The sequence below is a fragment of the Oncorhynchus mykiss genome, chromosome 1, assembly GCF_013265735.2.
Source record: "Oncorhynchus mykiss isolate Arlee chromosome 1, USDA_OmykA_1.1, whole genome shotgun sequence".
Classification (NCBI taxonomy): domain Eukaryota; kingdom Metazoa; phylum Chordata; class Actinopteri; order Salmoniformes; family Salmonidae; genus Oncorhynchus; species Oncorhynchus mykiss.
Window position 1 is genome coordinate 27,485,088 of NC_048565.1, and position 15,144 is coordinate 27,500,231.

General features: G+C 40.6%; 1 protein-coding gene and 1 long non-coding RNA gene across 2 annotated transcripts; both read right to left on the reverse strand.

The window, feature by feature from the left end:
• Positions 1-397: 397 nt before the first annotated feature.
• LOC110520201 lies at positions 398-1,794 on the reverse strand. Its single transcript, XR_002472956.2, has 3 exons — positions 1,470-1,794; positions 1,167-1,310; positions 398-935 (listed from the first exon to the last, which is right to left on the reverse strand). It is a non-coding gene; the product is annotated as an uncharacterized LOC110520201 (long non-coding RNA).
• Positions 1,795-5,456: 3,662 nt separating this feature from the next.
• Positions 5,457-12,968, reverse strand: LOC110520206 (homocysteine-responsive endoplasmic reticulum-resident ubiquitin-like domain member 1 protein). The gene is made up of 8 exons (XM_021597364.2): positions 12,578-12,968; positions 12,260-12,337; positions 11,587-11,664; positions 9,802-9,971; positions 9,515-9,625; positions 7,425-7,763; positions 6,413-6,521; positions 5,457-6,248 (listed from the first exon to the last, which is right to left on the reverse strand). The coding sequence occupies exons 1-8, from the start codon at positions 12,731-12,733 to the stop codon at positions 6,072-6,074; spliced, it is 1,218 nt and encodes a 405-aa protein (XP_021453039.2). The 5' UTR covers positions 12,734-12,968; the 3' UTR covers positions 5,457-6,071.
• Positions 12,969-15,144: the final 2,176 nt, after the last annotated feature.

Genomic DNA, 15,144 nt, shown 5'->3' on the forward strand with positions numbered 1-15,144 from the left:
TTTCACTGGATTTATAAATGTGAAGCATCCGCTTGGCGTTTCCACTCACTACCAAATATGATAGTGAGAGGAAGCCCAGTGGACGGCAGTGGGAGAAGATGGAAGGAGTTGGATTTTTGACAGACATTCTGCAAATGTTCTCATCGATTAAACATTTGATCTCAATACAGTTTTATGTTCCCAAAACTAGTCTGTTGTGAGCAGAGTGGACTACGTTTTGTAGACTTTATCCTTTGCCAAAGTCTTAAAAAATTGTTTTGTTTAGAAGGAGTGAAAAGGTTAATTGAGTTATTGCACATGCGCACTTCACAGACTGAGGTGTCTGCGGCAACATTCTCTTTTCCACAATCTGAGACATAGAAAGACTGGTCAGTGCCAAGAAATACATTACAACATATCACAATAAAACTCTGTTTATAAGATTCCTTTCAACTCTTGAGGAGAATGAGAATGAGAGTGAACATTGAAAACTACAAAAACAATGGACAGAAAAATGTACTTACAAAGTTTGGGATTAATGCCGAGATCAATATGTGACTCAATTTCAAAATCTACTGAATGTCCCACGTTGACACTGCAAACAGTGACACATGGCAGTGTCACCAGCACACAGTTATCTAAGGTCAACATACAAGCCTTAGTAGTAGCCTACATACCAGGATATTTGGTTAAAATACAACATAACATTAAAACTCACAGAAATGTATATTAAAAATCTGAACATAAACTGATCAACACTAGTTCCATCTTTTTCCCGCTCAGTGTCATCCTCCCCGGTTACAGTGATTGATGGAAGGACTCACAGCCAGCTGCCATTTTCATACTGGATGGTTCCCTTGGAAACAGCAGACACTTTGGAGATAGCAATCTCAGTGCCTTTACCTGGCTTCAGCTCAAACTCACTCTGCCCAATCGACAGGTTATGGATCTCCAGACTGAGAGGGCAAAGATCAGGAGAGGACAATATTATTGGTTGCTCCTTAAAAGAGCCAATCAATAAAGCACTGGCAACAGAGTTGACGTTCAATCTGTTTGTGATTTAAAAATAAGTGCTTATGCATTCATCCAAACATGTGCGATATAGTTCACCTATCTATGATTAGCGAATGTAGGACTGAATGATTGCAAGTGAGGAAATGTAGGAGAATGAAAGGAAATGCACGTACATGTGGTGCTGGTGTGCTGACTGTGGAAGGAGAGAGGTCCACTCACATGGTAAGCCCATATTTAACCTTTCCAACAAAGAGAATAGACTTCTCGCTGTTCATGCTGGAATGCAGCCTGGATCACCTTGGTGGTCTTCTCATTTACTGAAGACAAAATAAGTCAGTAAAATCGAATGTTTTTATTTAAAAAAAACTATGCAATAAGGAAGCTATAAAGCACTTTCAGCATCAGCTGAGAGAGATCCTAGAGAACACCATAGAGAGAGAGAGAGAGAGAGACGGGAATAGAGTAGTCATACTCACAGACCACTGCTGCAGAGTAGGTCAGCCTACAGACAGCCCCAGTGAATCTGTGTGCAGAGACAGGATTCAGACAGGAGCGGGATATCCCAACCAGGCCCAGGAACAGCAGCAGGACTGGGAGTGTCATCAAACACTTATCCATCACACAAGAAGCTAAATTAATACTGACTTCAAACTGGATCAAACTGGATCCCAGAGCTGTGTAGTGTCTCCTCAGAAACCTGCCACTGATCCAGGCTGTGTTGAGCCGAACAGACAAGCGGAGGAAGAGGGAGGGAACAGAAAACACCTCCAGGGAGATGGGGGATGGATTGAGGCTAACCTTTGATAAACTAAACATCACAAAACTGCCCCAGTAGGCTATAATTGGGCCTCAACCAGGCCAGAGTTGAAGTCCGAGGATTTGGGGGTGTTTTTTGTTGCGTGGTCTTTCTGTCCCCAGGCAGCTACTTCTGTGAGGTAGGGTTATTATAGGACAGTACATAACAGAGATGTACCCCCAGAGTGGACTGGGTCAGAGGGAGCAAGACTCTATGGACCAGAAGTACTAGCTGAATTCTCTAGCCTGCCTGGACAACTCAGAGGAAGCAATGGGGAAAAGGAGTGAAATGTACTACAACCCCACACAGTAAACACAGAATGCAGTTTGCAAACCCCACATTTCTCCAACAGGTCAATTAACTTTGGATTGCAAAAGCTGTAGAGTTGGAGTAAAGGAGGGTTACCCCTGTGAACTTAAAACATTTGCATGAGATATGCTATGAAAATGAAAAACATATTTATCTGAAACAAGCTTGTGTTATTGAGTACTGTAGATGTGATATAGTATTTGTTCTGTTAGTTTACTAGTAAATTATTGTTTCTTAAGAGGCAATCCTTTTAAATAAGTACATTAATTGCATCTATTAATGCAAGTCTCCACAAAATATTTACAATACAGTAGCATCCCCTAAACAGCTGTTTTACCAAAATAAAAACAAAAAGACAAATCAAATTGGGAACTTACTAGAGGGAAATTACAATTAGTGTATACAGTGCATTCGTAAAGTATTCAGACCCCCTGCCTTTTTCCACATTTTGCTATGTTACAGCCTTATTGGGAACTGGGAGACTAGTCAAGATTGAGGGAAAGATGAACGGTGCAAAGTACAGAGATTTCCTTGATGAAAATCTGCTCCAGAGCACTCAGGACCTCAGACTGGGGCGAAGGTTCACCTTCCAACAGGACGAAGACCCTAAGCACACAGCCAAGACAACGCAGGAGCAGCTTCGGGACAAGTCTCTGAATGTCTTTGAGTGCCCCAGCCAGAGCCCCAACTTGAACCCGATCGAACATCTCTGGAGACTCCTGAAAATAGCTGTGCAGCAACGCTCCCCATCCAACCTGACAGAGCTTGAGAGGATCTGCAGAGCAGAATGTGAGAAACTCCCCAAATACAGGTGTGCCCTGCTTGTAGCGTCATACCCAAGAAGACTCGAGGCTGTACTGCCAAAGGTGCTGCAACAAAGTACTGAGTAAAGGGTCTAAATACTTACGTGACTGTAATCAGTTTTTATTCTTAATAAATTAGCAAACATTTCTAAACCTGTTTTTGCTTTGTCATTATTTGGTATTGTGTGTAGATTGATGGGGGGGGGGGGGGGGGGGTGACAATTTAATCAATTTTAGAATAATCTGTAACAAAATGTGGAAAAAGTCAAAGGGTCTGAATACATATTTTTGTCATCTGTATAACAAGGGAGCAAGTTCGCTATGCATGATTCAATTTAGTTTTTAGACAGATACAGCCTAAGCCTGGCCTAAGCCCCAGACAACTGTATGTTCCTGTGTTTACCATAATTCAGCTTTCAGTTCTTTCACCTTTCTAATGAATCAAAACCACACTATGTTGACATTGCTTTCTATTTCACATCTGAGACAACCAGAAAAGCATGCAATACTCACACACAACCCTGTATAGCACATCCATCTCTGAGCAAGAGCAATACAAACTTGTTAGTCATATAGCACTATGGGCATCCCAGAATTAAACCCAGATGAAAGCAAGCTTGCATAATAAGATATGTTTTGTAAAGTGTGCAGATGTGATCGTACTTGGTAACTCTTGCATTGTTATATTTTTTTAAAGAAAGGAATGGCCAGCCAGCGGTGTGCAGGACCACTATAGGTTGATGGCTGCAGATTCGTGATTGATCGCTTGCATTTTAATATCAGACTGGGTATATTTTTTTTATCAAACATCTTTACAATGACAAAAACAGTACAAAATACAATAAATGTGACGGTACCTGACGATAGAAACAAGGAAGCACGTTAGATGTGTAAGATGTATGTTGATGGCTGTAGATTCGTGACTCGTCTGAAAATAGCAGGGAGCTAAAGCGACCATTAAAATTAGAGCATGTGGAAACTAACTAACTAACTCGCTCTTACAGCAATAACATGACCAATATCTAACAGGTAGCGTACACATACAGTACCAGTCAAGTTTGGGTATTCCTTTATTTTGACTATGTTCTACATTGTAGAATAATAGTGAAGACATCAAAACTATGAAATAACACATATGGAATCATGTAACCAAAAAAGTGTAAAACAATTCTACATTTATTTTATATTTGAGATTCTTCGAAGTAGCCACCCTTTGCCTTTGACAGTTTTGCACATTCTTGGCCTTCTATCAACCAGCTTCACCTGAAATGCTTTCCCAACAGTCTTGAAGGAGTTCCCACATATGCTGAGCACTTGTGGCTGCTTTTCCTGCACTCTGCAGTCCAACTCATCCCAAACCATCTCAATTGGGTTGAGGTCTGGTGATTGTGGAGGCCAGGTCTTCTGATACAGCACTCCATTACTCTCCTTCTTGGTCAAATAGCCCTTACACAGCCTGGAGGTGTGTTTAGGGTCATTGTCCTCTTGAAAAACAAATGATAGCCCCACTAAACGCAAACCAGATGAGAGGGTGTATTCCTGCAGAATGCTGTGGTAGCCATGCTGGTTGAGCGTGCCTTGAATTCTAAATAAATCACTGACAGTGTCACCAGCAAAGCACCACCACAACATCACACATCCCCCTCCATGCTTCACGGTGGGAACCACACATGCGGAGATCATCTGTTCACCTACTCCATGTCTCACAAAGACTCGGCAGTTGTAATCAAAAAACTCAAATTTGGACTCATCAGATTTCCACCAGTCTAATGTCCATTGCTCATGTTTCTTGGCCCAAGCAAGTCTTTTATTATTGGTGTTCTTTAGTAGTGGTTCTTTGCAGCAATTCGACCGTGAAGGCCTGATTCACGCAGTCTCCTCTCAACAGTCGATGTTGAGATGTCTGTTACGTAGACTCTGTGAGGTGCAATCTGAGGGGCAGTTAATTGCCCATTTCTGAGGCTGTTAACTCTATATGAACTTATACTCTGCAGCAGAGGTAACTCTGGGTCTTCTCTTCCTGTGGCAGTCCTCATGAGAGCTAGTTTCATTATAGTGCTTGCTGGTTTTTGCAGCTGCACTTGAAGAAACTTTCAAAGTTCTTAATTTTCCAGATTGACTGACCTTCATGTCTTAAAGTAATGATGGACTGTCATTTCTCTTCACTTATTTGAGCTGTTCTTGCCCTAATATGGACTTGCTCTTTTACCAAATAGGGCTATCTTCTGTATAACCCCCCTACCTTGTCACAACACAACTGCTTGGCTCAAACGCATTAAAATAAGAAATTCTAGAAATTAACAAGGCAAATGAATTGAAATGCATTCCCAGTGACTACCTCATGAAGCTGGTTGAAAGAATGCCAAGAGCATGCAAAGCTATCATCAAGGCAAAGGGTGGCTACTTTGAAGAATCTCACATAAAATATGTTTTGATTTGTTTTACACTTTTTTGGTCACTAAATGTTTCCATGTGTTATTTCATAATTTTGATGTCTTCACTATTATTCTACAATGTAGAAAATATCAAAAATAAAAAACCCTTGTATGAGTAGGTGTGCCTCACCTTTTGACAGGTACTGTACATAGTGAACTCCTACACATTGTAAATATGAAAATAGAATACAGTAATTTCAGAACGTGGCCTACCACCTGAATGTCAATATCAGACTGGAAAGAATTGAAGTTTGCGATCTCTCCCTATCTGCAAGCATGACCAATGGCATAACAACTTACTGATATGTACATTTAACCAACCAATAGGAATACACAATCAAAATACAGGTTTCTGCAGTGTCAAGTGGAAACATAACCAACCCTGTTACACAGACAATAGAATAATATTTACATTTTTAGTTCCAATACTCATTTACAGTATATACAACCATTTGGCAGCGAGAAGTGTATGTAATATACTGCATATACAACCATTTGGTCACTATCATAAGGCAGGAAGTGCCGAATGAACCACCATATCCCTAAACACACACAACAGACTACAGGCAGGGATTTGTATGCATTGAATCCCTAAATCATTCAGGATTTCTCACAAATAGTCCAGGCATCTACTATCCAGAGGTCCAAAGAGGGAGGACTTCCCGTGACAGAGGCAAGTCTAATTCTCAGGGTAAATTCAGCACCAGTGTGCCCCCTGCTGGAAAAGTTGATAATTCAGTTAGCCACTGCTAGGGCCTCTGGGACGAGAGAGGCAAAGAAGGCTTTGAAAAAGATCCAGGCAGTCCAAACGATGGACACCCTGTGTGGAGGCACCAGCACTGCAGTCAGGGGGTGTGGTTCATCAACCTCAGCCTCCGCCCCGGCCCCCTCTTCTCCTGCAGGGTCCTCCATCTGAGAGAAGAGGAGAAACTGTTAGCCCCACCGCCAGAGTTAAGATATAAACAGACTGTATTTATTCAACACTGTTACTGAAACGCTACATGCTGTGTGAGGAATGTTACTACATTGTTATAAAGCCATCTCTGTTTTCCACCGCCAGAGAAAACGTGACTTACAGGTGGAACTGGGTTCCTGTCCTGGTGGTTCTGGATGACCTCGGGGACCTGGTTGTTGGGACCTCTGACCAGGGGCCTTCTCCTGAAGGGGAACCAGCCTGCTGTGTGCCTGAGAGGAAGACAACAGGGATTAATAAAGTAGATCTGCATGATTTTTCTTAAACTGTGTGTTTATTACACAGTCATAGCATACAGTCAAAGTACACAGGATACATGTTATTTGTGAGTAGATCTTATTCACGTGGTGGTGAATTTCATGTTATTAATGGTTAAGAACAGGAAGTGCAAAAAAAGAGGCGGTACCAACTCACTGATATGATAATAATGGAAACTCTGTTTACATTCCCAGGACCAGTACAACTAACAGATAATGAACATTTTCTTCTCATCCTTTTTTCTATTCTGGTTAGGGCCAGTTTGCGCTGATCTGTGAAGGGAGTAGTACACAGCGTTGTACAAGATCTTCAGTTTCTTGGCAATTTGTCGCATGGAATAGCCATAATTTCTCAGAACAAGAATAGACTGACAAGTTTCAGAAGAAAGTTATTTGTTTCTGGCCATTTTGAGCCTGTAATCGAACCCACAAATGCGGATGCTCCAGATACTCAACTAGTCTAAAGAAGGACAGTTTTATTGCTTCTTTAAATCAGAACAACAGTTTTCAGCTGTACTAACATATTTGCAAAAGGGTTTTCTAATGATCAATTAGCCTTTTAAAATGATAAACTTGGATTAGCTAACAACTTGCCGCTGGAACACAGGAGTGATGGTTGCTGATAATGGGCCTCTGTACGCCAATGTAGATTTTCCATAAAAATCAGCCGTTTCCAGCTACAATAGTAATTTACAACATTGACAATGTCTACACTGTATTTCTGATCAATTTGATGTTATTTTAAATGTACAAAAAAAATAATATTTTCTTTCAAAAACAAGGACATTTCTAAGTGACCCCAAACTTTTAAACGGTAGTGTAAGAACAAACAAACAGCCACAAAAACAGCAAACTCACAGGTACATAAGGAGGAGGCTGCTCATGACCAGGACGAAGCGGCTCAGGCTGGAGTAGAAGTAGACGATGCTGAGGAAGACACCCAGACGTGCAGCCGTGTACACCCAGTCAAGCCAATCCCGATTGATATCCTCCTCATCCTCCATCACAGGTCCGCCCTGGGCGTTCATCCGCAGGTTCTGATTGGCTGCTCCCGGGTTGATGAAGGCGGCGTCCTGTGCATTCTGATTGGCTGGCAGGGCTGCTGGGATAGCGGCTTGGTGGGGTGCGACAGGCAGGGATGGGCCGGCGGCTGGGGCAAAGGGGGCAGAGGCTGCTGCTGCTGCGTAGGCTGCATGGCTTTGGGACAAAAGACAGACACAGTCTAAGCAAAACACACTTCAAGTATTTTCCCTGCTTAACCCTTGCCTACAATTTCCGTGCCCCCGCAAAAATCTAATTAACGCAAAAATCCCCAAGAAAATGTGTCTAAGCTAGAGATGTTTTTTTTTGCATGGGCTGCTTCTCAATCCACTCCATCTGCCGATATCACCCTAGACTGGTATTTGTCAGACCATGACACATCCTGAAAATCGTTCTTCTCAAGAAAATGTCCGTAGCATCAGCACAGTTTGGCCTACAAACTATTCTATTGAAAGATGATACTCTCACGAAAACGACAGTTCTAAAGACAGCTTCACAAGACTCATCTGAAGTTGGTACAGCCTCTTCTGCCAACTTCTGTCTGTAGCCTCCAAACGGTTTGGGCTACACACTAATATGACATCTCAGTGGAAAGCTGACTCCTACGAACACGATGGTGTTCTGCGTTTTGCTCTAGGACGCCCACAAGTATCACAAGACTTGCCTGAAGGTCCCCGGTACCAGTTTTGAAAAATTAATATAAGTATCAGTCAAAAGTTTGGACACACCTACTCATTCAAGGGTTTTTCTTGATTTTTTATATTTTCTACATTGTAGAATAATAGTGAAGGTATCAAAACCATGAACACATATGGAATCAGATGTTCAACAAATCTAAATATATTTTATATATTCTTCAAAGCAGCCATCCTTTGCCTTGATGACAGCTTGGCATTCTCTCAGCCAGCTTCATGATGAATGATTTACCAACAGTCTTGAAGGAGTTCCCACATATGCTGAGCACTTGTTGGCTTTTCCTTCACTCTGTGGTCTAACTCATACAAAACCATCTCAATTGGGTTGAGGTTGGGTGATTGTGGAGGCCAGGTCATCTGATGCAGCACTCCATCACTCTCCTTCTTGGTCAAATAGCCCTTACACAGCCTGGAGGTGTGTGGGGTCATTGTCCTGTTGAAAAACAAATTATTGTCCCACTAAGCGCAAACCAGATGGGAGTGCTCGGGGATTCGATCTTTCGGTTACTAGTCCAACACTCTAACCAGTAGGCTACCTACCTGCCGTAATCAAGGCAAAGGGTAACTACTTTGAAGAATCTCAAATATATTTAGATTTGTTTAACACTTTAGGTTACTACATGATTCCATATATGTTATTTCATAGTTTTGATGTCTTCACTATTATTCTACAATGTAGACAATTGTTAATAATAATTAAAAACCCTGGAATGTGTAGGTGTGTCCAAACTTTTAACTGGTACTGTACATAGTTTAGTACCTAAAATATGGGGATACATCTTTCTTATATCTCTCAGATATAGGACAGACAGTTCAAAACAAACTTCCTTTTACATTTTTTGGGGGACTGTTATTCCATGTAGGAATCTGTTTTTCAATGCGTTTCTATTGGCTAATAGCAGTAATGCCAAATTCAATGTTCCATCGAATCATTTTTGTATATATGTTTTAATAACTTAATGGGTCTTAAAATTCAAAATCAAACAGCTAAATAATCCTTGGTATGACCATCTTAAAACACTTTCATATGTTAGCTTATTATTTATTTATTTTTGGATCAGAAAACTTGTGGGACCAAATAAAACCACCCACGGGCCAAATTCGGCCCGCAAGTTTGGGAACCCTGCTCTAGAGGGTTAATAATATGCTATGGCAGAACAGTAGGAAGTAACATAACTAAATGTGATAAAATGCTTGTGATTGAATACTTACTACTGCATGTAGTACTGGCGAGCATACATGTGCTGCAGCCAGAGAAGCTGTTGAGGGCTGTAGAGGGAGTAAGTGGGGAAGGTTGGGTTTGTCATCTCTGCTGCCACTAGCCTAGAAACACAGGATAATAGCAATGTGAATGACATGTCATGTCAGACTGAAGGATAGACCAATGTATTGCAAATAATCTCCAAGCAATATAACTCTTCATAAAGCAACACAAGTAATAGATACAGTACTAATACCACCAGCCTTATGCAAAGAATGCACCAGTCTTGTTAACTCACGCTGTAGCGCCAGGCCATGCAGCTGCTGGTGGGGTGTGAGAGGGGGCAGGGGGCCTGCGCAGTCTCGGTTCTAGATCAGTGGGCACAGATGGGGCTCGGGAGGCACCCTCTGGGTTCTGACCGGTAGGCATGGCCGATGTTTGTGCCTCTTGCTGCTCTGATTCCCTGACCTGATTCAAAAGTGAGAAATGGTGTTACACCACAGGTGTGGACATCAGTGGATGCTCCTCAGAGGAGGACCATCCTCAGTGAATTTCTGAAAAATAAAAACTATTAATTAAAAAAAAAAATGTTGGCAAGGAAAGATTTTTTCCTCTGTTCACAGACAGCTGATGTGTTGTGCACTTAAGTCCACAAGCGAAGGGAAAAGGTGAGAGGAGGAGAGTGTGTTGATGCGAGAAGGAATATAACGAGCAAAGTCATCATGCTGTTGGTATGTGGCTACTATGAAAGTGAACTGTGTTTGCGTGTGATCAGGGGTGTTTTCTTTACACCAATTCTGATGAAAACCTTAAACGGAAGCAAACGTAACGGTGATAAACATATCTGAATTTGTCCAAAATAAACTCTTGTTTGCAACTGTTGGACTAATGATTACACCCTAGAAAAGCTAGATGCAGGCAAGTGTGTGCAAGGTGGTATTAAATGTGTCACTGAGTGTCACCTTGACTACTCAAACATTTCTCTTGACCTGTGTGCACCTACATTCTTAACCTTCATTCATAGGATAGGTTGTAGCAACTTCATGATGGGTGTAGGGAAAATTTAAGTATGATGTAGTAGTCTAAAGCTATCGATATTACATTAAGCTTGGTGAATGGAATATGAATGACAGAAAATGAATGACAGTCATCCAATATGCTGAAATAAGGCCATGCTCATTAAAAAAAATACCGTCTTCCCTCATCTTAAACGATACTGACAAAGTGACAACAGAAACTATCACAGTAGACTAGAGGATTCAAAATAACATTTTTGGACAGTATCTTGCTTGTCCTTTGTTTTCAATTGTTCTAACGTGAAAGGTACTTGGTCCTGGTTCCTTAAACTGCACTTGAATATGTATTGTATGATTATTTGCATACCATTCCCAATCTGAAAAAAAAAGCTTTTTACAATCCCTCACAGACATGTCTAGACCCATTTGGCACTAACATCCAGGAATATACTCACACAATGTTTTTTTTAAAGTTATGTGAAACCCCCAACCTAGCTATCTTTAGATCTAGCTGCATAGCTATAAGCTGCAGTAAAGTTTCAGAGATGCAAAGTTATGGTCTCCAGAGAATCCTAATGAGAGCATTTGTGCACCTGTCTCCTGCTACCCACTGAGCTGGGACTCCTCTTTCCAGAGAACAGAACAGACTCCACTGACACATTCTCAACCACTGAATGGGGGTATAATTGAGACGATTTTGGCTGATAAGGAGTCATTTGATAAGCCAAAACGCCCTATCAACTGTGTGAGGTGGCTTTTTCCTAAGCTGCATTTCTGGCTTTGACTGTCCTTTGTCAGCTCTGGGAGCTCCCAATTATTGCTACTAGTTAATATTCATGTGGTGTGCATGGTTTCTAAAGCAGAACATGAGGGAATCACTGGCACAGCAGAACTAAAAAGTTTCATCATGGTTTGGCACAATATCTTGGGGAGCAACAACTGAGACATTGTTGACTGGTGCTATTTAATGAGTAGATTTAAAATAGCTTCACCTAGGACTACATCATAACCTTCACATAGAATCCAGTGTCACAGTTTCAGATAGGGTTCCATATGGGGTACTTTACCTTTGGTCTTGCTCCTAGTGGACCTATAGGCTGAGTCCTTACTGCACACACCAGGTGCACAGTGGGTGTTAGGTCCGTCTGTGAAGACATATACATACATGATAAGATACACCAGACAACATAAACCACAGTAATATACATGACATCCATTCTTGGCTTCTTGGCACTGGACATAGAGGGACACCCATTTAACCTTTTAAATAACAAAATGAACCAAAAATGGCTATTGAAAAATCCTGTAAGAAAAGTAGTGAACTGAGTGATCAACATCTGATCTGAAGTTTAGAAAAGGGGTTATGAGGGGCTTATAATAGGCTTGAACTCCAGGGTTGTCAAAGTCCAGCTTTCAGTCTGGGTTTTGTTCAACAATAATTATTCTAGTATTGTGATTAATTGACCAAAAATATGAAATATACAAACTGTTCTGCACAGTTTAAAGTCACGGCAGTAATACTAAAACAACTAAGACATGTTTCGCAATTACCGGAGTTAAGGTATTTGTGTGGGCTGACTGAATCCCTGATCTAGGCACATTATGTTGAATCAGTAACATTATATTTTTGACAGATGATGCCTGCAATCTGACCAGATGCTTGAAACATAACTCAGTATATAGATAGCGTTCTGAGAATATGTCTAATTGTTAGATAGGTGAACAAGCACACACACCTACCTTTCTGAAAATATCTCTTACATGCAGGTGGTCTGGGAGCAGCTTGCCAGAGTAAATTAGTCTCTGATCACTTTCAGCCTGTGGGGGAAAGTGGGACAGATGTCAACACAAGACACACACTGACAGCAACCACGATTAATAAACACAACTATGCATAGCCTAGCTAGCTAACTTAGCTGTTTGGCTTGAATGATTGTTATTGACAGTAGCTAGCGTCACATTCGCTGACAAGCTTCCTTGACCTATATAACTTGGCAAGGACTTGCTAGCTTGCTCTGGTAACGTTAGCTAGCTAAGTTAACTATTACATTCACTCACCGGGTTGTTTGGGTACATTCTCGACAAATGTGTCTTCAACTCTTTCACTGACCAGTCCATGTCAACTCCTTCAATCGTTTGATCCCCGTGGGCTTGATTAGGTGTTTTTATCACAAGCTTGATTGTTTTTTGTCTAGGAAAACCAGTATTGTCCATGTTTATTTTCTTGTGACCTCTCCCAACGCGATTAAGTAGTAGCTACAATGTAGCCTCTTAGCTATCAAGTAATAATATCAACGGAGTGAGTAACTACAGTATATGATCATCCGAAATGTCAGATACAAAGTAGCAATCAATTTCTTCACCTGAAAACTTTTTAGTTGAAATGAGGAAGTGGTTGACGCAGCCTGTCGAGTGAAAAGGAGGGTTGTTTGGAAACACATTGTGGCTTGACGTGATTGGCTAACCAGGCTCGTGATCAAACGTGGAGGCTCGTGGAGCATGCTGTACTGCGCATGCTGTGCAAAGATAATGATACCAGCTTCGAAGTTACAGTTCACCAAGTTACATCAGTCATATTTTAAGATTGTCCAAATTATTTTCCACATGCAAAAGACATAAACATTTCAATAGATAATTGTGCTCTATACTATACTTATCAAACAAACATTTTGTGGGTTCCGGTTGAACCAAAAATAACTTTATTTTGAAAGTTAGGCTTCTTAGAATGAACATTGAAACGAGCATTATGATATTGGTGTTCAAGGGATTACACAATACAAGAAGCCTAGTTATCACTTTAATCTTTGTTTACAAGTCAAACATTTTTATAAAAGCACAGGATTTTTTTTTACTGACAATCACAAATACACACCTGTGTTACACTTCAAAACAGTCTTTCGTCAAGCATACCATCAACAAAATGTTATATTCTACTGCATAGTGATGATAATGACAACAATGATTCTGCTACTGATGATGACGTTAAATGTAATCACATATTTCACAGATGGCTGAGGAGTCTGCTGATGATAATGAAATAAGTGAATTGTCATGACCAGAGAAAATCTGATTTATTATCACCAGGGCTATGACAATACTATTTTCCTTGGTTATTGGGTGATTTCATTAAACATAGTTAGAACAGAGATCACTGACATTAGAAGGTGAGCATATGCTCTTGGTTTCCCCTCACCATTAAGTGGGAGGGGGGGGGCAAGTCACAAGTTTCCAGCCAAGCCATGCACAGAGCACTGGGATATTGCCCTCTCCTTCCCACGGGCATGGTTCTGTCAATAAGCCCACTCTTGACACCCATTCCAAATGGGAACTACAAATGTGGCTCATGCGCAGAGTGCAACAGCATTATAAAAACATTCTTCTTCAGACACCTGCATACAGGTTGAAAAATCCCAGTTAGGGGTATCATCTCATGCAAGACCAAGAGAGTAATCAATCTCATCACCTGTTCATGTGAGAAAGTATATGTAGGACAAACAATAAGATAATTAAAACAACGCATAGCTGAACACCACGGCTCAATCACATGTAAGAACATTGATTATCCATTAGCAACTCACTTTGTTGAAGCTAACCATCCTATCTCCTCCCTAAAATAAATAGGCATTGAGCATGTTGCTCTATCAAGGAGAGGTAACATGGAGATCCTACTACTACAAAGGGAGGCTTACTGGATATCCTGTCTAAAAACATTGTCCCCTTGTGGTCTGAATATTGACTTTGATCTCATTTCCTTCTTATGAACAATTTTCTCTTTAATGAACCAGTCTTATAAATGTATATATTCTTTCTACAGTTTATCAGCATACACCTAATATGTTCCCCCTGTTGATGACGCTTATTATGCATTATGGTTGAACCAAAAAATTACATGTAACAAAATGTTTTAATGAAATAGGAAACAATTAAATATATATGTGAAATTGAATTAAACAATAATGTATGTTGATGCTATTATAATGTACAATATTTAATTATGTTTCCATATGATAACAATAGCCTAATATATTCAACATGCTATAAACACATTTTTTAAAACAGTTTCACTCAATTCATTCTTATTAACTTAATCATTATGACACACCACTCACTATTGTCATTGGTTGCACTAATTGCACTGTTTGTCTACATAACCTGGTTCAAGCATTCATGACTTTACCTGAAGAAGGCACCTTGAAGAAGTCACACGGAAACGTTGGTGTTTTACCCAATAAATTACTGGGAGTTTATATATGGAGTGTGCGACTCTATTTTTATAGCTCTGTCAATAAGAGAACATAGCTCAGTTATCACTCCATTATCCTATTATCCATTATCATAAATTGTAAATTGATGTAGATTTACAATTTAAATTGATGAAGATGAAATTCATAGGGTTTAATCACTGTGCAACTCAATCAAATGTATTTATAAAGCCCTTCTTACATCAGATGATATCTCAAAGTGCTGTACAGAAACCCAGCCTAAAACCCCAAACAGCAAGCAATGCAGGTGTAGAAGCACATGGCTAGGAAAAACTCCCTAGAAAGGCCAGAACCTAGGAAGAAACCTATAGAGGAACCAGGCTATGAGGGGTAGCCAGTCCTCTTCCGGCTGTGCTGGGTGGA